General features: G+C 40.5%; 1 protein-coding gene across 21 annotated transcripts in view; it reads left to right on the forward strand.

Moving 5' to 3' along the window:
* The window catches only part of LOC122556528 (teneurin-2-like), a 2,772,576-nt gene that overhangs the window by 2,651,899 nt on the left and 95,530 nt on the right, over nt 1-25,147 (forward strand). For 18 of the 21 annotated variants that reach the window (XM_087995212.1, XM_087995211.1, XM_087995218.1 and 15 more), the window contains 3 exons: nt 4,515-4,709; nt 19,600-19,800; nt 22,867-23,064. In XM_087995212.1, the coding sequence (XP_087851338.1) occupies nt 4,515-4,709; nt 19,600-19,800; nt 22,867-23,064 (594 nt within the window). The remainder of the gene's footprint in view (nt 1-4,514; nt 4,710-19,599; nt 19,801-22,866; nt 23,065-25,147) is intronic. The other 3 variants (XM_087995219.1, XM_087995222.1, XM_087995224.1) reach the window with 1 other exon arrangement.

The following is a 25,147-nucleotide window of genomic DNA, read 5'->3' on the forward strand; positions in this document are numbered from 1 at the left end:
CAAAAATGTCAAGGAACTTTCCTGAACGTTTAATTAAACAGCTGTGTATTTTAATTTGTTGATTTCTCCAGGGTCACTTGTCATACTTTTAATACACATCAGCATCCTTTGGTTCAGTCTTTTTAAAAAAATCAGATTTCCTTTTAACTAAATCAATTATAATACACAGCAGATTAATTACATATTGCGAAATTTGCTGCTTACCTCAGCAGAGTGTTCCTGGAGGTGCATGAGGACGATGATGGCACACACCTGACAATAACCCATCCTTCTACTATGACTGCCTCTCCCTTTCACTTGATTCAAACACTACCTGTTAGCTTTGGTTTACCTTCCCTCTGAAGTGAGAGCCAGAAAAGCTCCACAAGAAAACTGCTCTGACCTGCCTGTTCATCTGCTTCTGATAGCAGCCTTGACATCTCTCGCACCCTCATTGAAATTCAGTGGTGCTAGACCAATACGTGCACCAATTTTAAGTTCAAATTGACATGATTTTGGTGGCAGCACGTGTTGAAATTCCATGCAAAAAAGTTTTGTTTTCTTTTTACAGAAAATACCTAATTGGAATTGGTGGTGAAAAGCAATTAGACATTCAAATAAATAAACAATAAATTAATTGCTTATAGCATGACAAAAACACTTATTTTAAAAATTGCAACTTAATAACAAATTCCTTGTGTACTACATGTGATAATGTCATTTCCATTCGAATGTAATTTTCATAACAAGCCATATCGTTATGGAATTAAAAGTTGCAAGTTGTGAATAAGCCAAAAGAGGGCCAGGTCAGAACTCTACCATCATATACCAAGTGAGCAAAACATTCCTGTCTCTAGCATACCGTTATCTTGTTAAGGACGAGGTGTATCTTCTCAAACAGTAAGGTAAATCATCTTCTCAAACCCAAGCCTCACACTGTAATTGTATCTTACTGCTGCTTTAAATCTCAAGTGACGACACTCTCAGAGCATATTTCAGGAGTGAGTTTCTTCTACAGATTTGACTGAAATTATCGTTGTGTTCCCAATAACCTTCATAGCTGAGAGAAAGGTGACTTTCATCCTCCTTAGCTCTTCATCAGGACTGAATTTAAACCTCGGTTCCAGAGGTTGACATGATTTGGCTCTGGCACTAATTGGAACTTGTTTAATACTCCATGTCATCTTCATCCGGTGCTATCACTAATTCGATTAGAATTTTTCACCATTTTATTTCACTGATTTTGTTGTTAGCTAAGGCTCCTGCTGTAGACAGGCACAGGCCTAGTTTGAATTTCAGCCAATGATTTCATTGACATCATGATGACATTTTAACTTGTGCCAGTGTGGAACCAACCCCTGAATATCAATGATATTGAGAAATTGATGAGATTGTACACTCCCCGTTGGCAAGCTTGAACAGAGGTGGCGGGTAAAATCTCATTAGGCAAATATAAAATCACATACCCTGCCACTTCTGCCCCCATCACAATGTTACCAGCAGCAGGAGTAGTCTTGTGTGATCAAGTGAGACCCACTTAAAGACTTCATCCCACCACTGATGGGATTTAACTACTAATGAAGAAGCCAACACCATGTGAGCAGAAAGGCTTTTGCTCGAAATGTCGATTTTCCTGCTCCTCAGATGCTGCCTGACCTGCTGTGTTTTTCCAGCACCAGTCTAATCGAGACTCTGATTTCCAGCAACTGCAGTACCCACTTCTGCCCAGTTTCACTGTGTGGGCTGGTAGCTTGGAGAGGGCCATCCTTAACAGCCCCTTGAGTGCTTGTCACCCAGCGAGATACCCAAACACTTACAAAGTTTTGATCCAGTGCTAAAAGACTCCTCAGGTTCTAAGTGCAGTACCAGAAATGGCTACAACTCCTGATGGCACTGCTGATACAGCAGAACTGTTGATGTTGGATTGGCCAACCACATTGTAAGGCTCAGCTTCCTGTCCCTGAGGCATGGAAATCCCCCTCTTTCGATCAAATAATGGCCAATTAATTGGCTTCATACCAACATTTTACCATGGTGGAAGGGGGAACCATAAATTGCCCCATAAAGTCTAGCCCAATATTAATTGTTAAAATTGGTAATACAAAATTTGAGTTTTGCAGAAAAAAAATCAACATCCACTGGCCAATCAATCAACACTCTTAAAAAAGTTTTCCTTTTAGATTGGTATTCTTGTGAACTGCCATGATGAGTGCATTTCAACAAAACTTGTTACCTTTGTGGACCATGAAAAGACCTTAGTCATTATCCAACTTGCCTGCCCTACCCTCTGCAGGCCCTTCCCCTCTAATTCAGACCACCCCCACACTCCCCTTATTCACTTTGCTTAATGCTTCCTCAGGTTCCCAGTACCAACATGACCCTCTTTGATTTCCCATTCTTACCTCCTCCCATTGACATAATTTCCACTGATTTGACCTGGAGTCATTTTTGGGAAATTGCAATGAGACCCAAGAATTAAAATCTCTCAAGGTCAGGTGAATTGGTCATGCTAAATTGCCCGTAGTGTTAGGTGAAGGGGTAAGTGTAGGGGTATGGGTGGGTTGCGCTTCGGCGGGTCGGTGTGGACTTGTTGGGCCGAAGGGCCTGTTTCCACACTGTAGGTAATCTAATCTAAAAAGTCTGATGGAGAAGTAGCCTAATGGATATACACTCTGACCCACCCCTTGCATCCCATTCCTGTTAAATCCAACCCATTAATGGTTTCCACACAAAATAGTGAGTAGTTTTCACAAAATGCCAGACTTCAAGAAAATTATCATACACTGCACTGTTGACTGCTCTCTCATCTCATTGTATTTTCCTCAAATTTCACATAAAAATGTAAAGAAAACCCAAAATTATTTTAGTAAATATAGAACTATTGCAAACAACACAACTTTGATGATAAAGAAATCTCAATATAATAAAACAGATCTGGATGTCAAGCATAGATATAATGGTACTAAGATGTCAAAAATAATTTACTAATGGTCTCCCACCAGATTCAACTGTTCAGTTTAGTATCATAATCACTACAACACTGTACTCACAGAAAATGATTTCAAGAAGAAACACGTCTTAGTAACCACTGCAATGTTCATATTGCTGCCCACAACTGCTTCTGTATCAATTTGCTAATCGACGAAGGATCAGAGTACAAAGCCATGTAAGAAATAGGAGTAAATCGTACGACATCTTTGAGCTATTCAATTAGACCATGCATGGTCTGTTCCTCAACTCCACTCACCTGTCTTTGATCTAAATCCCTTGACACCCTTCCCTAATAAAATGCTGTCAATCTCAGTCTTGAAAACTGCAATTGACTCAGCATCTATAGGCTTCTGAATGCCTTATCTCTATGATCCATTGAGTATAATGCCTCTATACAATTTGCGAAAGTGGGTAGAGCAGATGCTGGAGATCAGAGTCAAGATTAGAGTGATGCTGGAAAAGCACAGCAGGTCAGAAAGCATCCAAGGAGCAGGAAAATCGATGTTTTGAGCAAAAGCCCTGATGTAGGGCTTTCGCCCGAAACATCGATTTTCCTGCTCCTCGGATGCTGCCTAACCTGCTATGTTTTTCAGCACGCCTCTATTGAATGGCCGAGCTTGAATTTTACAAATAGGTCCTATTGATCTGAATTTCTTTATCAGAAGAAATAAATTATTTGTGTCTACCCATCGAACATGAAACACCTCAGATGGATCACCCCCTCAATCTCCTCTGCACAATAGAATACAAGCCAAGTAAATGCAATCTGCCGTCATAATTTAGCACTCAAAACCCTGGTATCATTCTGGCAAATCTGCTGCAGGGCCAATATATATTTTCCTGAATTTGCAGTGCTAACTTTACTCCATTACTCCAGATGGGCTGGGGCAAGCTATCATGGCAACTTAGCAGTTGGTTCGAGAGTGCCAAATCTAACATAATGGAGCAAGCCCATTACCAGTGGGGGTTGGGGTGGCATCCAAGGAAACCAAACTTAGACGGAAAAAATGATTGTATGTACAGAAAAGGCAATATAAGTGCAGTTTAAAAAGTGCCAGTCCCTTTTAAATATGTGAAGACACTGACAGCAGCTTTATGTGGCTGTGAAGAAATTACTGTAACAGCAAAAGAGTTATTGTCACTTCACAAGAGATTCTAACGGGCTGAAAATTCCTCTATCCACAGTGCATAGCGACGTGATGAATGTGTTTGCAAAGAATTTGTCCGTTCAATACTCACAGGAAATTAGAAACAGTATCTCTTAGAATTGAGGAACTCTATAAAAACACATTTGATATGTGACTGCACAGAACAATCAAAGGAATTCTTACCCCCAAATGTCAAAAAATAAGCCATGGAAATGACCTTCTCACATGAGAGACACTAGATCCTCTTTGTATAAATTGAATTTCAAATTTTTAGGATGTTCACAGAATAGCTATTTTTTTCCAGTATGCATTTTATAATACAAGTGTATGGTTACCACAGAAACAATCTGTTATTTCTTTCTTTCTTTGTCTTTTCTTTTGCCTGTGCCTCATCAGCTGCTTGCCCTGTACTGTGCAGTGGTAATGGTCAATACTCCAAGGGGAACTGCATCTGCTACAGCGGCTGGAAGGGAGCGGAGTGTGATGTCCCTGCCAGTCAGTGCATTGACCCTGCATGCGGAGGCCGTGGGACCTGCACCGCGGGAACCTGTGTCTGCTCTGCAGGCTTCAAAGGCGAGAACTGTGAGGAAGGTACAAACACAACATTGCAGAAATGCTTTCACTGTACTCAAACTGCATTGTGGTAGATTTGTAAGTAACAAGGTCACTTGCAATTTTAGGGAGTTACATTGAATAAAACCCCAAAACATGTGTAGGTTTGGGAGTACACTTTGATTTTAAAATCCTCACCTTTCTTCTCAAATGCCAATATGGTCTCATCTCCCAACAAAGAACTGCCGATGCTGGAGATGGTCTCATCTCTCCCTTTCTCTGAAACATTGTACAGCCACTGAGATCCCTGCAGTCCTCCAATCCTAATCTCTTGCACATTGCCGAATCTTATCACTCAGTCATGGTCATGCCCATATAAGCTCTACTATCTCTCTGTAGCTCTCTGTTTCTCCACCTCATTTTCCTCCTTTAAGACATTCCTTAAAATCAACATCTTTGAACAAGTATTTGGTCACCACTCTTAATATTATGTGGCTAATGTCAAATGTTGTTTATATTTAAGAATCATCTCACCACATGAAGGTACAATGGATTGATGAATCCTTAGAAGAGTATAAAGGAAGGAGGAATATACTTAAGAGGGAAATCAGGAGGGCAAAACGGGGACATGAGATAGCTTTGGCAAATAAAATTAAGGAGAATCCAAAGGGATTTTACAAATATATTAAGGACAAAAGGGTAACTAGGGAGAGAATAGGGCCTCTCAAAGATCAGCAAGGCGACCTTTATGTGGAGCCACAGAAAATGGGGGAGATACTAAATGAGTATTTTGCATCAGTATTTACTGTGGAAAAGGATATGGAAGATATAGACTGTAGGGAAATAGATGGTGACATCTTGCAAAATGTCCAGATTACAGAGGAGGAAGTGCTGGATGTCTTGAAACGGGTAAAGGTGTATAATTCCCCAGGACATGATCACGTGTACCCTAGAACTTTGTGGGAAGCTAGAGAGGTGATTGCTGGACCACTTGCTGAGATACTTATATCATCGATAGTCACAGGTGAGGTGCCGGAAGACTGGAGGTTGGCAAACGTGGTGCCACTGATTAAGAAGGGCGGTAAAGACAAGTCAGGGAATTATAGGCCGGTGAGCCTGACCTCGGTGGTGGGCAAGTTGTTGGAGGGAATCCTGAGGGACAGGATGTACATGTATTTGGAAAGGCAAGGACTGATTCGGGATAGTCAACATGGCTTTGTGCGTGGGAAATCCATGTCTCACAAACTTGATTGAGTTTTTTGAAGAAGTAACAAAGAAGATTGATGAGGGCAGAGCAGTAGATGTGATCTATATGGACTTCAGTAAGGCGTTCAACAAGGTTCCCCATGGGAGACTGATATGCAAGGTTAGATCTCATGGAATACAGGGAGATCTAGCCATTTGGATACAGAACTGGCTCAAAGGTAGAAGACAGAGGGTGGTGGTGGAAGGTTGTTTTTCGACGGAAGGCCTGTGATCAGGGGAGTGTCACAAGGATTGGTGCTGGGCCCTCTACTTTTTGTCATTTACATAAATGATTTGGATGTGAGCATAAGAGGTACAATTAGTAAGTTTGCAGATGACACCAAAATCGGAGGTGTAGTGGACAGCGAAGAGGGTTACGTCAGATTACAACAGGATCTGGACCAGATGGCCAATGGGCTGAGAAGTAGCAGATGGAGTTTAATTCAGATAAATGCAAGGTGCTGCATTTTGGGAAGGCAAATCTTAGCAGGACTTATACACTTAATGGGAGTGTTGCTGAACAAAGAGACCTTGGAGTGCAGGTTCATCGCTCCTTGAAAGTGGAGTCGCAGGTAGATAGGATAGTGAGGAAGGCGTTTGGTATGCTTTCCTTTATTGGTGAGTGTATTGAGTACAGGAGTTGGGAGGTCATGTTGCGGCTGTACAGGACATTGGTTAGGCCACTGTTGGAATATTGCGTGCAATTCTGGTCTCCTTCCTATCGGAAAGATGTTGTGAAACTTGAAAGGGTTCAGAAAAGATTTACAAGGATGTTGCCAGGGATGGAGCATCTGAGCTACAGGGAGAGGCTGAACAGGCTGGGGCTGTTTTCCCTGGAGCGTCGGAGGCTGAGGGGTGACCTTATAGAGGTTTACAAAATTATGAGGGGCATGGATCGGATAAATAGACAAAGTCTTTTCCCTGGGGTCGGGGAGTCCAGAACTGGAGGGCATAGGTTTAGGGTGAGAGGGGAAAGATATAAAAGAGACCTAAGAGGCAACATTTTCACGCAGAGTGTGGTACGTGTATGGAATGAGCTGCCAGAGGATGTGGTGGAGGCTGGTACAATTGCAACATTTAAGAGGCATTTGGATGGGTATATGAATAGGAAGGGTTTGGAGGAATATGGGCTGGGTGCTGGCAGGTGGGACTAGATTAGATTAGATTTAGATTAGATTACTTACAGTGTGGAAACAGGCCCTTCGGCCCAACAAGTCCACACCGCCCCGCTGAAGCGCAACCCACCCATACCCCTACATTTACCCCATACCTAACACTACGGGCAATTTAGCATGGCCAATTCACCTGACCTGTACATCTTTGGACTGTGGGAGGAAACCGGAGCACCCGGAGGAAACCCACACAGACACGGGGAGAACGTGCAAACTCCACACAGTCAGTCGCCTGAGGCAGGAATTGAACCCGGGTCTCTGGCGCTGTGAGGCAGCAGTGCTAACCACTGTGCCACCGTGCCGTCCTAGATTGGGTTGGGATATCTGGTCAGCATGGACGGGTTGGACCGAAAGTCTGTTTCCATGGTGTACGTCTCTATGACTCTATGACTCTATAAGTTGTTGTTGTTATTCTGTATCCATTCAGTGTGTTGCAGGCAGCACATTAAATTTGACACTTCCCAACTATTAACATGGCCACCTGCACTCCCTATTTTGGATGACATGTTAAGTCAGATGAAAACGCTATTTGGTTCCAAAGTGGGCTTGCCAATTCAAGCTTTCTCTTCAATAACTGAAATAAAACATAAAATATTCTTTTAATGCCCCCACAGCCTCTTTGCTCCTTTTCACCCCCTGTCACTCCATTGCAAATCTAGGTCACCTAAAGCCCCCTATGCATCTTTCTCGAACCCTCATACCCCCAACACTACTTTTATCTCCCCTAACATACCCATGGCCCTTCCTACCCTCTATGCAACCCTATTTCCTGCCACCAAAACCCAATGTCAATTCACTGCTTACTTCCACCTACGTCCCTTCCCTCCTTTACAAATGCCCATGTATACAGGAGAAAAAAAGAAGATCCTCATACTTAAAGGTTTACATTTCATACTACATTCTATTCAGAAAGTTACTGACATTCACAAAAATACTTTTCAGACAGTTCTTGATTAGTTTGACACATTTTGGCAGACCTTGACAATTAAACGCTTCTTGACAGATTTGACACTTCTTGATGGTGATAGGTCTTTTACAGGGTTGACCATTCAAATGATTTTATACACCTTTTACAGACAATTTTCTCAACAGTTCATAATCCCAGAGGGTACATGACCCTCGCCCCAAAGGGCACCAGACTTAGCTCTATCCCCAACCCCCCCACCAAATACAGCTATCTTAAATCCACCTCCTTGCCAAAGTATACCTGACCCCCACTCATTGAGACCATATTTAAAGATGTCCTTCACTCTCCAAAGGGGTACCTAGACTGGCTGTCCAAAGGAAATGCAGATCTGCTCTTACTTTGTCTAATCTCCAGACACCATCTTCAAGACATCAAGGATTCCACAATATGATTCGACTGGAGACAGCTGATCATTTCAATGGCTTCAGCAGACTGCACATGTGTGAGTCACACTGTGCCTTAAATCCTACCTCTGTGTAAAGTGCAAAATGATGGGTTTTAGGAAGAGGAATTAAGTCTGTGACATACTTCACAATTTTCACCATGACGGCAAATTAAAAGAATTATTAGACTCTCACAGCACAGAAGGCAGCCATTTGAGCCAACGTGTCTGTCCTGGCTCTCCTTACAAGCAACATGTGCCACTCCCCCACACTCTTTCACATCCTTGCGCACTGATGGTAGTTTTTTTGTGCTTGTAATCTGTGCTGTATGTATTGCAGAATGTTGAACATGCAAAAATGTTGAGGAGAAAGTGAGGTCTGCAGATGCTGGAGATCAGAATTGAAAATGTGTTGCTGGAAAAGCGCAGCAGGTCAGGCAGCATCCAGGGAACAGGAGAATCGACGAAGAAGGGCTTATGCCCGAAACGTCGATTCTCCTGTTCCCTGGATGCTGCCTGACCTGCTGCGCTTTTCCAGCAACACATTTTCAGCATGCAAAGAAGTTGTTTATTTGAAGCCTCCAAAAACATACACATTCCAACCAACAAATAAGTTGTGGATACTTTATGATCCTTTAAGTAGCACTGGTTGACAAGCTGTGTAGACTATGATGATGCATAGGCTGGCGTGTAGTGTTGGAAAACAGTGGTTTCAAATCAATGTTACGTGAAGTCATGCCACCACATTACTGTTTTGCTTGTTATGGTCAATCATAGGCTTATGCTTATGCACAAACCTTTTTATATTGTGCCCTATACATTTCTTGGATCCCAGTTTCATGTTTTTGTTGATGGTGTAATCCCTAAAAGAAACAACTGCCTTCTGTTTTTCATAATTTGTCTCCTTTGGTCCAGTCCTAAAAGGCAAACAAAATTAATTCCTACATTTGTATCACATCTTTCACAATCTCAGGACATCCCAAAGCATTTTATAGCCAATAATGCAATTCTAAAGTGTAGTTACTATTGGAGTGTAGCTAATGACATGGAGAGAGTTTACATTTCATTGGTCTCCTGTTCAAGTTAATTGCCATTCATATTGTGGTGGCTATAGTGTTTGTATAAATGGCTGACAGGCTGCTACATAAAGTGACCCATTAGCAATCTGACTCGTACAGCATATCTGACATGTTAGCATGTTACACTGACACTCATCAGCTAACAGGTTCACATACTGACTGTAGAAAATATTCATACATTGTGAAAAAAAGCCATCCAATACCTAGTTTGTACAGTCACTGGAAGAAGTATTGGTCTGTCATACTAGGATCTATCATTTATTCTCTAATACTTGAGCTTGATTGGTTGTAATCTGATTTTCTTTCCTTTAATACTGGAAGTTACAAAATTGAAAGTTTTGGGGATATCTCCTTTAGTGAGACAAATCAATGCACTTTGAGTCATGGAGTGTTGCTGTGGTGCATTGATAAGAGTGCTTCTGGTCCATATTAGACATTGTTTAATACCAATGTTCAGGCTGGTTTCTTTAAATCAATAAAGTACATCCTCAGTTAATCAATCATCCTTGCTAGTGCCACATCAAAATAATTGGAAGTGAGGCAGGTTGTGGCAATAAAAGGTCAAGTTACATGTCAAGCACAAGTAGTCTGTATGTGGATGGCTGTGAACAGTGAAACTAGGCTCACAGTAAAGCTGAGTGATGAAATGTCAAATAAAAAAACACAGGAAGTGTAACACCTGATAATAGAAACTCCACAAGGAACTTGGCAGAACTTCATTGCAATGAATAGAAATATAACAGAGTAACAATTGGGCCGATTTTTAATGCTCCCCACTGATGGTTTTGCAGGCCGGAGAGCCTGTAAAATTCCTCAGAGGGTCTTCCTATCAGACTGATGCCTGTTCCAAAACATTTCCAACAATTTTCCATTGGAATGGCTGAGGCTTCTTCCTACACTGCAGTGCATTGCTCCAGATGGCTGGACCCAGGTGGTAACGTCAGACGTGGCTGTCACAGCCTGGTGCCATGGCCTCAGCTCTTGGTTCCGGGGTAGTGCCTGTGCACTGCCCCAGCTACCTCTGGATCCCTGCCCTCAAAGTGGGATGCCAGTTTTCCCTTCTCTGCCATGTCCAGGACATATACCAAGAACTGTGCCAGGAAGCTCTGGATTGACGATGCTTGTCTGGCAGCTCAGTGACTTTTAAAGATCACACTGCCACCAGTAATGTCAGTCCATTCGAGACCATCTCAACAATGGCAAATTATTATGGGTACAGTCAGTGGTAGGGTTATAATCAGTGGTAGAAAGGAGACAGAATCAGATGAGAAGGGCACCATAAGGGTGGGGAAAGTAGTTCATGAGTAAAATTTGATGAGATATGGTGAGAGACCTGACTAGGCCTCACAGCAAAAAGCTCTTCTAGTACCTTGATGGAACTGACCACCAGAAAAGCTCAAGCTTCAGTCCATGGTTTCCTTTTTCATTTGAATTCCTTTAAAATTTTAATTGTCTTAAAACAGCATTGGTTGTGTGCATTGAAGATAATATTGGCTGTGTGTTATCCTGTATCTGGTTAGCTATATGATCTTCTGTGCACAGACTCAGCGAACTACATTCTTTTCTTGTACAAGTACACCATCTGCTATGTGTTATCCTGAGTAAACACACTGCTCGCTCTCTTATCCTCCTTGTGACACACTCCTCAATCTTTATTCTCTCTGGCTACATCAAAAAACACTTGATTTCTTTGTATTTGATTTGCTTACAAGACACTCCATTGCATTTCTGTCCAATATCACACTTGGCACTGGTAACAAAAATCTGTTGACATCATTCTACATTCTTTTCTGACAGGTATGTATTGTTATGGAGAGGACAGATTTTCTTCTAAAAGCAGCAGTATTTTAATTATCCATATACTGCAAGTTAACTGTTCAGATGACGTATGAATCCTTTGCTATTTTACTGCTCACACAGTCCAAACTGTGTTTTACTTTGTGTATATTATGCCTCAACAATTTTGTCGTATTTCAGTAACTCAAGTTCAGCATTATTGGGAACTATAATGTGGAAAAAAATTGTCATTTAACTTGCTCTCAAATTCTCAACATTGTTTTCAGTCTCCATGTTGCTGTTCACTATGTCTGAGCTGCAGAAAACAATAATATTTCAGATGCATTATGGCAGGTTAATTTAGCCTCACTGGAGATAATAACTCTCTTTTTTAAATCTGGATTGATAGAACTTCCAAATGAATACAGTTGCTCGCTCACCAAAAAAAGTGCCATAAGCGAAATTCCTCCCCATGATCCACAGCTGATTTAAAGTCGGTGGCTGAAATTTCTATCCTGTGATTTGTTGTTACATTTTTAAGATGCCGTAAAGGTCTGAGAAGGTGACTTCTTGAAATCTGAACAGTGGATTTGTTTCCTTTCTAGGTGTGTTGGAGATAAAGTCAGCCCTGACTAGCTTGACTGGATAAACATTATCACATTAGCTGTTCATTTTAACCCTCTGCATAACCTTTTTTGAGCCGTTACAAACCGGAGTCCCAGGTTTCATCTTTGTGTTGATGTGTTTGAAAAGACATGGGCTGAGCGAGCTGATAGCACGGTTGAGACAGCAGCAAAGCTGGAATGATGAGCAGAAAATTTCGGCAGAGTTGTATTTCCAAGTGGCTATCTTTTGACCATTACCAGAAATATACTGAAGAAAGGACAGAATCAGTTTTCTAGGCGAAAGTGGGCACTGCAGATGCTGGATTAGAGTGGTGCTGGAAAAGCACAGCAGGTCAGGCAGCATCCGAGGAGCAGGAAAATTGATGTTTCAGGCCTTCATCAGGAATGATGCTGCTCCTCGGATGCTGCCTGATCTGCTGTGCTTTTCCAGCACCACTCTAATCTTGACGCAGAATCGGTCTTCGTTGTAGACAGCTGTAGTGTCTTTACAAAAATGGCCATTTTTTAGCTATTACTATCAGGGAAATCAGGGTCGTATATTCTGTGTTCTTTAGGTAGGATGAGGACAAAGGAATAAAGTGGAGAACAAAGATTTCATGTCATTTCCACTAAAACTTGCTGCAATAATCAGAATAGTAAGTTGGCGACAGATTCTTCTGTGACTGCTGTTCTTGGAACAGAGTCTGCCCAGAAGCTCCCTCTGGTGTCACTAATATCCTTTTAATCCTGCCACATATTATACAAAAACAATCTATTGTCCTCCAAATTTGAATGTGTGGGAAAGTGTGACTGTTTGCCGGCAGACCTCCTTTTTTATAAAACGTTCATCCACATTTTAGAATGAAATATTTTTCCAGCAGAATTATGAATGAATTCATTTTGTTTCTTCTTTTTAGATGCAGCATTAATTCACTAATACATTCCAGCATTGCTCTGTCTGTGACATTAATCAATACAAGAGCAACTGATTCAGCTAAATCGAAATTGAAAACCTAGTAAAATCCAAAAGCTATGTTTTCTCCCCAGGGAATTCTGCCCAAGCCTTCTTAAAATATGAGATTTGATGGTTTAACAGCCAAAGTGATAAGAATAAACTGCTGCAAATACATCAGAAATTTTATTAAAGGATGGAAATGATTTTATTGATCTGTATTTCTAAAAAGAATGGACTCAGCTGATTTGTATGCAGTTCCAAGCTGTAGAGCTTTAAGGAAATGGAATTAGAGATAGCCGATCAGTGAAAAGAAAGCTCACAAAGTAACATTCAAGCTCTGAACATTCTGTTTATCATATTTAAGTTGTTTATAATATTTGCCTTGTGTAGCCATGACACAAGATTTGATCATTGTAGTTCGCAATTTTATGCTGCATAAACCAAGCTCAAGTATTACTGAGCCAAATACTCTCTCTGAACAGTGAAGGCATTTTTTTTTGTTTGACAATCATGGTTTCTGCCATCTAATTGTATGAAAAAGAATCATTAGCAGGGTTACAAACTTAAATTCTTGTACTGCACCAACTAAAAAAGGCTGACTCCTGGATTATGGTTCAATCAGGACATCTGCATTCACATTGTTACAATCCCCGTAGAAGCTGATAACATTTAAAAGAGAAATTTGAAATTTTTGTCATAGTTGAAAAGCATGACATGGTGTGGTTGCACATTTGAAGACTTTTATTGTAATAAAAAGATGAAGACCACTATTAAATAAACACTATGCTCGCATGTTTTGAAGTATGGAGCAGTGCTTTACGGGTATATGTTGTACTTGTTCTTTAAGTGAGCATTCAATTCTCCCAGAATCTGTCCAAATTGATATTTGGGTCCCAGAGTTTTACTTGCATTCTTTTCCTTTCCCAGCTTACTAACCTTTTGTCCAGGATCTGTCCTTCACAGTGAGAGCTTTCCCAGAGATTCTTGAGTGTCAGTCTAGTTTTAACTCCAAATAAATTTAATCTTTTCAATGGGAGTACAGGTTCCTTCATACATTTCTGTGCAAAGACATTCAGCTCTAGGCTCTTCTCTCTTTGAGGTCAGATGGATAAACTTTTCCTTTGGGACATTCAGTGACATTTTATGCAAACCTATAACCCAGTCTGACAATGGCTTCCTCTGCACCATTTCCTTCTCAAAACTTATTTGCATGACAACACCAATCTTATAGGCCTTATACTCAAGTAAGAAATGCTATTAACTATTGGTTGGATTCCGACTCGATCATATCCTGGAATCAAGTGGACAGATTAAATCTGAACCTGACATTCTCAAGACTTTGGAAACTACCAGCCTTATGACTGAAGACACAACTGCTGTCTTCTCTGTCTCCAAACATGAACACCACACCTCTCTTTCACAGGACACATGTGTTGACAGGCAGACATCAGAACAGGTCACGTAACTTCCTTTGCTTGGCCCCAAATCAACGACACAATCCCAAACATTTACTTCATAATTGCAACAAATGTCATGATTCCTCCTCTCCCTTTTCCACCATCTATCAAGACCTTTATGCCATCACCATTCTTTGTGTAACTCTTTGCGTGTTAATTTTCAATGTGATCACAGGTAGGCAGTTACAGAATTTACAGATAGAAGAAAGGTCCATCGATCTGTATGTTCAGGAAAATGTAAGCAAGTGCAGTAACTTGAGATTGGTGGAAAAGAGAGATTACATTAACAAAAAATTAATGTAACTGTACTCTTCAACTTGGCCAAATCTTGGCTTCATTAGAATCTACTTCCTTGATTCTTAAGCAGGGCAATGTTCAGTTTCCAGGTGAAAGTTATCAAACAATGTATGTATCATTGTCCTTTGACCATGATTCTTTTACCAACTGGGAGACTTTTGATCTCTGAGTTCATTTTCTGGAACACCTGGGTACAGAGCTGTCCAAATATAAGGTTCTGTTACCTGTCTGTGAACTCATAAGGGAGTAATTACACCAGTACCTAAATGTTTAAGCTGACACAAAACATTGCAGTAATGAATATTTGTCAAGAATATTATCAATAATATGTGTAGACCTCCCACAATGAAACCTGTTCTCTATTTAAACTGGAATTTGAGCACTACGTTATAGTGTTCTATGCCTGAAGTGGGGAGATGGGGGCGGGGCGGGGTTTCCTGACCACAGCATTATGACCACCACAATAGAAGGCGCAAGGCGCCAGGTCCACCCCAGCCAGCCAGAATGGGGATCGAACTCCATACTGTTGATCCACACTGACCATTCAGGCAACTGAGCCTGAAACAAGTTTATAAGATGATGGATGGCATGGATAGAGTGGAAAATATGAGGCTATTTCCCAGGTTGGAGGGGTCAATTACTAGAGGACATAGGTTCAAGGTACGAGGGGAAAAGTCTAAAAAGAGATGTGTGAGGTAAGTTTTTCACATAAAGGGTGGTGAGTACCTGGAACGTACTGCCAGAGGAGGTGGTGGAAGCAGACACAAGAGCAGCATTCAAGAGACACTTAGACGAATACATGAATATGAAGGGAATAGAGGGGTACGGATCCTGTAAGTGAAGACAGTTTTAGTATGGAAGGGCAAAATATGTCAGCGCAGGTTTAGAGGGCCAAAGGGCCTGTTCCTGTGCTGTTTTATCATTTTTTGTTCTTTGTTTTTTTCAAGACGTCCAATTAGTCCACACTGCAGTGTCAACACTCTCTTTTACATAGATGTTGTAGGCTAAAACTATCAATAAAGATGGCAGAGGTTTCACTTTCTTTCCATCACATGAATGCCTCCCCATCTTACTGTCTGCCATTGGCATTTGTTGGAAGGATTTACTAGTTAATACTCAGTTATTATTGGCTGCATTATGACCACACTTTCCTTGGACAAGAAGTCCAGGAAAGGGACTTAATCCCAAAACATCTGACTCAGAAGCAGGGATGATTGCCCTCTGTGACACTTGACTTACAGATATATGCACGAATGTTGATTGCCAGTTTTTCATATCATATTGATGTTTATGAAACAAAATTCAATTGGCCATAAAATTTTCTTTACAGTCAGTACCTAACGTAAATAAGGGTGATTATTCATGCACAGTGACATTTGAAATTTTGATAATACCTCCAAAATATTCCTTCCAGTAAAAGATGAGATGTCAGTGGTAATAGCTTTATGCTGACAGAAAGTTGTGAATATTCACTGAAAACAAGACTTCCTACAGCCAAACACCCTTTTGAGTGCTTTATTTTGACATGTTTGAATTACTTAGTCTTGGATAAAGAATGTTATTTGCAAGGAACCTTGGCATTTGGAGCCTTTTAACCACAGATTCAATTCAACAGTATCCTTTGCTACAGCAAGTGACAGGAGCAGGGATATAGCCAGTTAGATCTTGCCTTCTTCCAAGAATAAATTTCAATTGAAGAAGGTGTTTTTTCATCTTTAATACCCAAGTTCAAAGCCAGCCAATGCTTGCAATTGAAATTTTCCTTTGTTTGTTATTCGGTTCTTTTAAACAAGTGCTTAGTTTGACTCTAAATTGACATTCCCACCCAGAAAAGCCAAAGGACTGTTGTAGGAAACAAAAAGTTGTCACACTGATCCAATAGCCCAAAGTTTCATTTTGTGACCCGGTATTGGTAACTTTAATCTAACCACAGTTTCCCTAACCTGTGAGATCATGCATAATATTCACGAACAAAGTAAATTTAAGGAGCAATGTCCTCTTCATAATATGTCATGCAAGAGAATTTTCCACGTAACAAATACAGCTACACTGTGACAATCTATGGTCAAATAATAGCTGGATGAATATTGGAACACTATTTCAGTCACAATGGGATTTCACTCATATTCATCATTTTGGTTAACTGCATATGATTTGCTCAGTAATGCCTCCCAGCCAGTTCTTCAATTATATCAAATTGCTTACTATTCAAAAAATGCTTAATGTTCAAAAAAGGCAGAGGACTTAATATAGGTTCTCTGTAACTCTGCTCTGCTTCTGTCTCCAAAGAATCCCCTTTCTTGTACACATGCCTTACCTCTATTTTCAAATATTGCCAAATTTAATTTGCCCAATAATTTCCTCATGGATGTCCACCCAATACAATTTCCAATTCATTCAAAACTTCACATATCTCTCACTAAACCTGTTCTCCCATATTATCAATTCATACCAATCTCCATTGTCTCTTATTTCAAAGAATAGTACAGCACAGGAACAGGCCCTTCAGTCCATCAGGACTGCACCAAAACATGGTGCCTTTCTAAACTAAAAACCTATTGCCTCGACACAGTCGGTGTCCCTCTACACCTTGTCTATTCATATATCTGTCAAGATGTCTTCTAAATGTTGCTTCATACCTGCTTCTACTAACTGGTCTGGCAATGCAGTCCAGACACTAACCACCCTATGTGTAAAAAGTTGCCTCTCACATCATCTTTAAATTTTCCCCTTTTTGTCTTAAACCAGTGTCCTCTATGTGTTCCAATGCATCAAATTCATAATCTCATTCGAATTTACAGGTCATTTCATTTTCTTCACTCACCTTTTGGAAACCTCTTTTGGTGTTACAATTTCCTACACATTCATCTATTTTAGTTTTGATGGCAGAATCTGTAATCATCACAGCCTATCTTTTCAATTCTCTTCTAAACTCCTCTGCACTATTCTTGATCTCACATTGAGAAGGTTCCAGTGACAACTACTTATTTAATAATTGTTTTCTTCATCTGTATTGCTTATTGTCTATTTCTGCTGTATTAAGTGTGTGGATCATTTTCTATATTGAATGCTATATCAATGCAGGTTGGCAAACTATTTGAGAAAAGAAAACAAATGCACAGATCTTTTAAAAAACTGACATTTATATAACAATTTTCATGAGCACTGAAGTTAAAAGGACTTACAGTCAATTAAGTACTTTTGAAGGACAGTTACGTTTTAATATGAAAAAAAAGCAGTCGAAGAATGTGGTGCTGGAAAAGCATAGTCGGTTAGGCAACATCCAGAGAGCAGGAGAGTTGACACTTCGAGCATAAGCCCTCCATCAGGAATGAGGCTTGTGGCCCAAGGGGGCTGAGAGATAAATGGGAGGGGGGTGGGTCTGGGGAGAAGGTAGCTGGGAATGCGAAAGATAGATGAAGGTAGGGGTAATGGTGACAGGTCAGAGAGGACGGTGGAGCTGATAGGTGGGAAGGAAGATAGACAGTTAGGATAGTTCAAGAGGGTGGTGCTAAGTTGGAAGGTTGGATCTGGGATATGGTGAGGGGAGGGGAAATGAGGAAACTGGTGAAATCCACATTGATCCCATGTGGTTGGAGAGTGCCAAGGTGGAAAATGAGGTGTTCTTCTTCCGGGCGTCGGGTGGCTAGAGTTTGGCAGTGGATGAGCCCAGGACTTGGATGTCCTTGGCAGAGTGGGAGGGGCAGTTAAAGTCTTCAGCCGCAGGACGGTGGGGTTGTTTAGTGCAGGTGTCCCAGAGATGTTCTCTGAAACGTTCCGAAAGTTGGCATCCTGTCTCCCCAATGTCGACGACACCACATCGAGAGCAGTGGACACAAAATGATGTGTGTTGAAGTACAGGATTCTGTTGGATTCATTCTACTGTGTCTGTTGCTCTCAATGTGGTCTACTCTACATTGGGAAGACTGGATGCCCACTTGCAGAACTTTTCAGAGAACATCTCTTGGACAACCACGCTAAACAACCCTACTGCCCTGTGGCCGAATACTTTAATTCCCCCTCCCACTCCACCAAGGACATGCAAGTCCTGAGCCTCCTCCAGTGCCAAACTCTAGCCACCTCATCTTCCCCCTTGGGATCCTCCAACTACACAGGATAAATGAGGATTGTACCAGTTTCCTCATTTCCCCTCCCCCCACCTTACCCCAGTTCCAACCTTCCAGCTCAGTACTGTCCTCATGATCTGTCCTACCTGCCAATTTACCTTCCCACCCTCCCCTCTGACCTATCACCTCAATCCCAACCCCTATTCACCTATTGTATTCTTTGCTACCTTCTCCCCAGCCCCACTCCCATTTATCTCTCAGTTCCCTTGGGCCACCCTCTCATTCCTGATGAAGAGCTTATGCTCGAAACATCGACTCTCCTGCTCCTCAGATGCTGCCTGACTGGCTGTGCTTTTCCAGCACCATATTCTTTGACTCTGATCTCCAGCATCTGCAGTCCTCACTTTTTCCCTATTAAAAAAAGCAGCCAATTTTCATACAGCAATATACTACAATTATGAGATCATGGCCAGATAATCTGTATCTGGTGATGTTGCAAGAGACATAAATATTGGCCAGGACATTAGGGATAATCCATTTGGGCTTCTTCAAGTGTTTGATGTTTGTGCTTGAGTTTTGTGATGGGATTTGAAGCCATAATCTTCCGACTACCAACTCAGCCACAGCTGACACCAGCCAGGTATAACCAATTAAATTTATCTTTTTGAAGACCGCGACGCTCTGTTCAAGATATTTAAGTAATTAACTAATTTATTAACGTCTAATTTGTGGTTAACTATCTCACTTAGTTGCTGCGGTTAGAATAAGCCATTGCTCAATCATTGAAACGTTTGTGTAATCACTGGAATTTGAATTTGTAAAATATCAAGTGAACTTTAAACTGTCTAAGTTAAAATGTGTAAAATTGAAATTTCCTCATAGCATCTGCAGTTTTCCATGATTTTCATCTCTCTTGATATCTTGCAGTGGACTGTTTGGATCCAACATGCTCAAATCATGGAGTGTGTGCCCAAGGGGACTGTCACTGTAGTCCAGGTTGGGGTGGATTAAATTGTGAAATCCCTAGAGCTCAGTGCCCAGATCAGTGTACAGGACATGGCACCTACATTCCAGAAACAGGCCTCTGTAGCTGTGACCCAAGCTGGATAGGCCCAGACTGCTCAGTTGGTAAGATAAAGCAGTTAATTCTCTGCATGACTAATCAGTAAAATGATGACTGTACCTAAGTTCCACTCAATCTACACCTTAATTCCGTAATGAGACTGCAGGGTTTCTCCCCTATGAATACAATCATCTGAAATTCCTCCTGCCATTACTTTGTTAGAAGCATTAAAATTTGTTTTAAATTAATTGATTTTTTTCTGACTTTAGAGAGTTTTGTTTTAGTATGACCTGAATTATAATTATGAGGGAGGAGTTCCTAGTCAATGTGCTGCATGTCAAACAAGGGAAGGCACAGTGTTCCATATGCTACTAGGTAATGAAACACTTGGGATATGTCTCTTTAAGTTCTTCAGTGAAGAGAATAAGGAGCCTAAACTAAAGGTCTTGGAATGGCAGTAAGCCAAACACTGTAGCACAACATGTGATTTGAACTAGAATAACTGATTGAGAAAAATGGCAAATCAAATGACAGGATGGCCATGGGACATATTCAAATGCAGAATGAATACAATATGAGGTAAATACATTCCAGCTAAGAAATAAAGAGGCATATCAAAGACAGTGAGTAGTTCCATGGATAACCATAAAACCACAATAAGCACATCTTGGTCATGCCGACCCCGATATCCAGCTGCCGTTTCTAATCCCATCTCCCTGCACACGGCCCATAGCCCTACAGCTTACAGCACTAAAGGTTCAGATCCAGGTACTTTTAAAAAGAGTTTAGGGTGTCTTCTGCCAGCACTAACTCAGGCAGCAAATTCCAGACATCTGCCACCTTTTCAATTAAGAAAGTTCTTCCTCATGTCCCTTCTAATCCGTCTGCCACTTAGCTTGAGCCTTTGACCTCTGGAGTTTGAGCTCTCTCCCAAGAGAAATATGTTCCTTCTGTGTACTCTATCACTACCCTTCACAATTTTGTATACCTCAATTATGTCGCCTCTCAGCGTTGCCTGTTACAAGGAAAACAACGTCAACCTCTCCAATTTCGCCTCGAAGGTCTAATTCCGCAGCTCTGGCAACTTTCCAGTAAGTCTTTTCTGCATTATCTCTAGAGCAATTATGCCCCTCCTGAAATGTGCTGACTGGAACTGGTCGCAATAATCCAGTTGTGGCCTCACCAGTGTCTTATTCAATTTCATCATTATATCCCTAATTTTGTATTCTATACCTCTGCCAATGAAGGAAACCATTCCATATGCCATCTTTATAATCTTATCTATCGATACTGCTACTTTTAGAAACCTGTGCACTTGCATGCCAAAATCTCTCACTTCATCTATCCCTATCAGTATATTCCTCTTATAAATAAACAACAATAGGGCTTAACAATGAGTTACTCGACAAATGTTTAAGAAATAAACAAGAAATATGACAGAATAAAATCAAAATACTGCGGATGCTGAAGATCTGAAACAAACACAGAGAATGCTGGAGAAACTCAACAGGTCTGTGGAGAGAAAAACAGAGTTCATGTTTCAAGTCCGGTATAACATACAAGACTCAAAACATTTGCACCGTTCGTCTCTCCAAAGAAATGCTAAATGTCTAGAATGGAAGCAACAAGAGAAATTGGAAAGGCAAAGAACGATTATCATATAAGGCAAGTAGACAACATAAGGGAAATTTCTAAGACCTATAACTGCATTTGCAGAAAAAATTGAACTTTTCAAATTAAAGGGAACTATTTTGTGTTTAAAAATGAAATGTAAGATTGACTTTGTACTTATTTTAAAACTTTTCCTTCCTGTTGTGTTAATTTTGATTTGTTTGCTGAACTAACGCACAATTGATTTGGGTGGCTCAGGGGCTCAGTGATTAGCACTGCAGCCTCACAGTGCCAGGGACCCAAGTTCGATTCCAGATAACGGTAACTGTCTGTGTGAAGTTTGTACATTCTCCCTGTGTCTATGTGGGTTCCCTCTCACAATCCAAAGATGTGCAGGTTAGTTGAATTGGTCATGCTAAATTGCGTAGAGTTCAGAGATGAGCAGGTTAGAGCTAAATGTAGAGGCATTGGTTTGGTTTGGATACTCTTTGGAAGGTCAGTGTGGACTTGAAGGGTCTGGTCCATGCTGTAGAGATTCTATGAAATGATTAGACTGTGGTGTGTTTGGTATGAGACATTTTAGAAATCCAAATGGAAGCAAGATTTACACTCAATTTTAACCACCTAGCAAACATGTAGTAACGCAAGTGATGTGGCCATCCAGCTGTGGATGTTGGCTGACTCAGTCGGTTTTCATGATCACTTGCTGACTTTCCAACCAAAATAGCTACAGAACTAGCAGGAAGCAATTTTCCAGCTGCTAAACTTGAACCACATAGGAACACTGTAGGTTCAAGCTCCAGAATTAGGTACATTTTCTGGGAAATAGGAAAAAGACTGGCACAGAGCAGGCAAAAAGCAAAAAATCATCCTGCTCCTGAACAACAAGGAAACTTCAGAAAACATTTTGGTGGTTGGTCCAAGCAGGTTTACCTGGTCTAAAAGCTTCTTCTGCTCCCCCTACTCAAGCCTCAGGTGAAAGTAGTACATCAGGCCCCAGTGACACCATCGAAACCTAATCTAAATAATTAAAGTAAACTCTGCAGATGTCATTGTTGCCTAAAATTTTAAATTACAGTTGGCAAGATCAGATCCAGAAAGCAGTAAGTCCTATATTTCATTTTAGTTAACACTTTCCTGCTTCCCCTACAGTCAAAGGTGTATTTATGCAGTAACTGGCAGAAATTTTCAATAAAGGTTTCAGGTTAATCTAAGATCTTACTGAAGTTAAGAAAGCAGAGAGATATGATAAAAGGCTAGCTTTCAACATTCCTATCTTCCTTGTTTGATCCTGTGGAGACAATATTCAACTCAGCTGTAGAAAATAGCTTAACTAGCTTAGAATCTCAATCAGTAAGGAACGATGTGACACATCTGCCTTGTACTTTTGATTGAAAGGTTTTCCTTTGTAGGACTTGCAAAACCTAATAGAAACTCAAGTTCCAAAATCTCACATGGATGAGACTATATAATGCATAGTCTGATTGCTGTATCACTTAAAATCTGTTTCCTATCTTCAGAAGTGTGCTCTGTGGACTGTGGTACCCATGGTGTCTGCATTTCTGGTGTATGCCGATGTGAGGATGGCTGGACAGGTATGGCGTGTGATCAGAGAGTTTGTCATCCTCGCTGTGCAGAGCATGGGACCTGCAAAGATGGAAAGTGTGAATGCCGAGAGGGCTGGAATGGAGAGCACTGCACCATTGGTAGGGAACAAGGTTGATTGCTCATTTCTAATACAAATTTTTTATAAACATTAATAGTTTTATTAAATCATGCTCTCTGCATGTTTGCTAAGTGTATTTCCTTACAGTGAGTTTATAATCCTAGTTCTATAATGGCGTAAGATGGGAGGGAAAGGGAAGGTGAGAATATGAGTGCTGTTCCAATATCAGAAATGAATGGCAAGGTCAGAGGACAAGTCAACTTTAAGGACTCCTGTCTACCCACTATCGAACATTGGAAATCCCTTTCTTAATTACCTGCCTTGTCATTGGAAGAAATGGATTGTGGGTTCAAAGAAAGACTCTGAGAGACCAAAACACCCTCTAAAACTGATGTAACTCTTTAACAAAAGAAAAATTTTGAAAATAGCAGGTGACAAATACTTCCCTTATTTTCTTTTATTTCACCCTCCTCTTCATGCATTCTTGTTCCTCCTAATGAAAATTAGATTCTTTTTCTTGTGTTTTATCTCAGGAATAAAAATAATTCATTGATAGAAGTCAGCCACTGCTATCAGCCACCTCTTATTTACTGCTCTAAATGTTAGAGCTTAACATCATGGAGAAAAGTTGCCCAATTCTGAACCAGGTGTAAATTTGTACCAAATTTTCGAACATAGTAAACAAGAACACAAGAATGCTCAAGTTTTCCAACTCTCTTTCAGATTGTTCAGTGCTGCTACAAATGTCAAGTTTGTTTGTTTTCATCTGTGTTTGTTTGTTTTCATCCGTGTTCATTTAAATGGTGCCATCATTCCAATTCTGTGCAAATTCATTGGAGCTGATGGATGGATTTTCACTAATAAGACAGGTAGCGTGACCTTGGGAATTTCCCCACTCATTGTTAGGAAAATGTTAGATATAGAGGAATGAAGCAGAATCAGTCAGCATGGCTTTATGAAGGAGAAACCAGTCTTAACAAATTTATTAGAATTCTTGGAGGAGGTAACAAGAAGGATAGAAAAAAGGGAACTGGCAGATGCAATGTGTTTGTATTTCCCAAAGCCTTTCAATACATAGAGGGTTATCAGATAGACGGCTACTTAATAAGATCCCATGATGTTGGGGGTACCATATTAACATGGATACATGATTGGGTAAATAATAGAAAAGAGAGTTGGGATAAGGGGATACTTTAAGGATGACACCCTATGACTAGTGTATTGCCTTAGGGATCAATGCTGGGGGCATAATTATTTACCAAACATTAATCACTTCGATGAGGGAACTGAAAGTAGTATCGCCAAGCTTGTGGATGATTGTAATTGTATCTTTTACAAGTCAGTCATGCATTCATAATGATATGACAAAAACTTTTGTGGAAATGTCAAAAACAAAAATAAAAATAAAAAAGAGATTAAGCTCTGTTGAGTTTAGTGTGACTGCTAAAGAATGAATTCAGTAATGAGAGCATAATACTTATTCTCAGAATTGACAGGTGTGAGCTCCTTTAGCCCTTCTCTTCGCTGCTGTTGTGTCACACAGAACAGACCCACACCTGTGCAGATTTGTTGTTCAAGTCACCAATATGAATAATTTTCTTGGGCAAGGTAGCATTTTCCACTCTCGAAACCTCACCTCCAACAGAATTTGCTAAACTGAGGAAAGATAACAAGAGACTGCTGGAGCAGAATAAAAAAATTAACAAAACATTGTTGACACAGCCACAGTTGCACAAGTCCAGCAGCAACAAGAATAAGCTTTATCTAATTACTCTTAATTTAATCTGTGGCAAGAAGTTTGGAAAGTGCTACGTAATTTTCCCTTTCAGTTCACAAGCCAACCTTTTAGTTTTGAAAATTGGTTTGCCTGCTTCATCATTCATTCTAATATGGATTACTTTATAGTCAAATGGCATTACATTGGAGATTTAGCTTAATAAGTACGAAAGTCACACTTTATCCTTTTTTAGCATCAAATCATTGAATAGCTTTAGCAACTAAAGGTTAGATTCATACAATACTAACTGGCAGTCTTAAATCAATTCTTCATATAGACTTTGCAGCCTTAATGTGTTTTCAGGTTTTAAATGTATTAAGAAGTGCTAATAGGCACTTTGGTTCTTGCAACTGGATTG

This window comes from Chiloscyllium plagiosum, unplaced genomic scaffold (genome assembly GCF_037043375.1).
Source record: "Chiloscyllium plagiosum isolate Xiang-an unplaced genomic scaffold, Cpla_swu_hap1 HiC_scaffold_16, whole genome shotgun sequence".
Taxonomy (NCBI): domain Eukaryota; kingdom Metazoa; phylum Chordata; class Chondrichthyes; order Orectolobiformes; family Hemiscylliidae; genus Chiloscyllium; species Chiloscyllium plagiosum.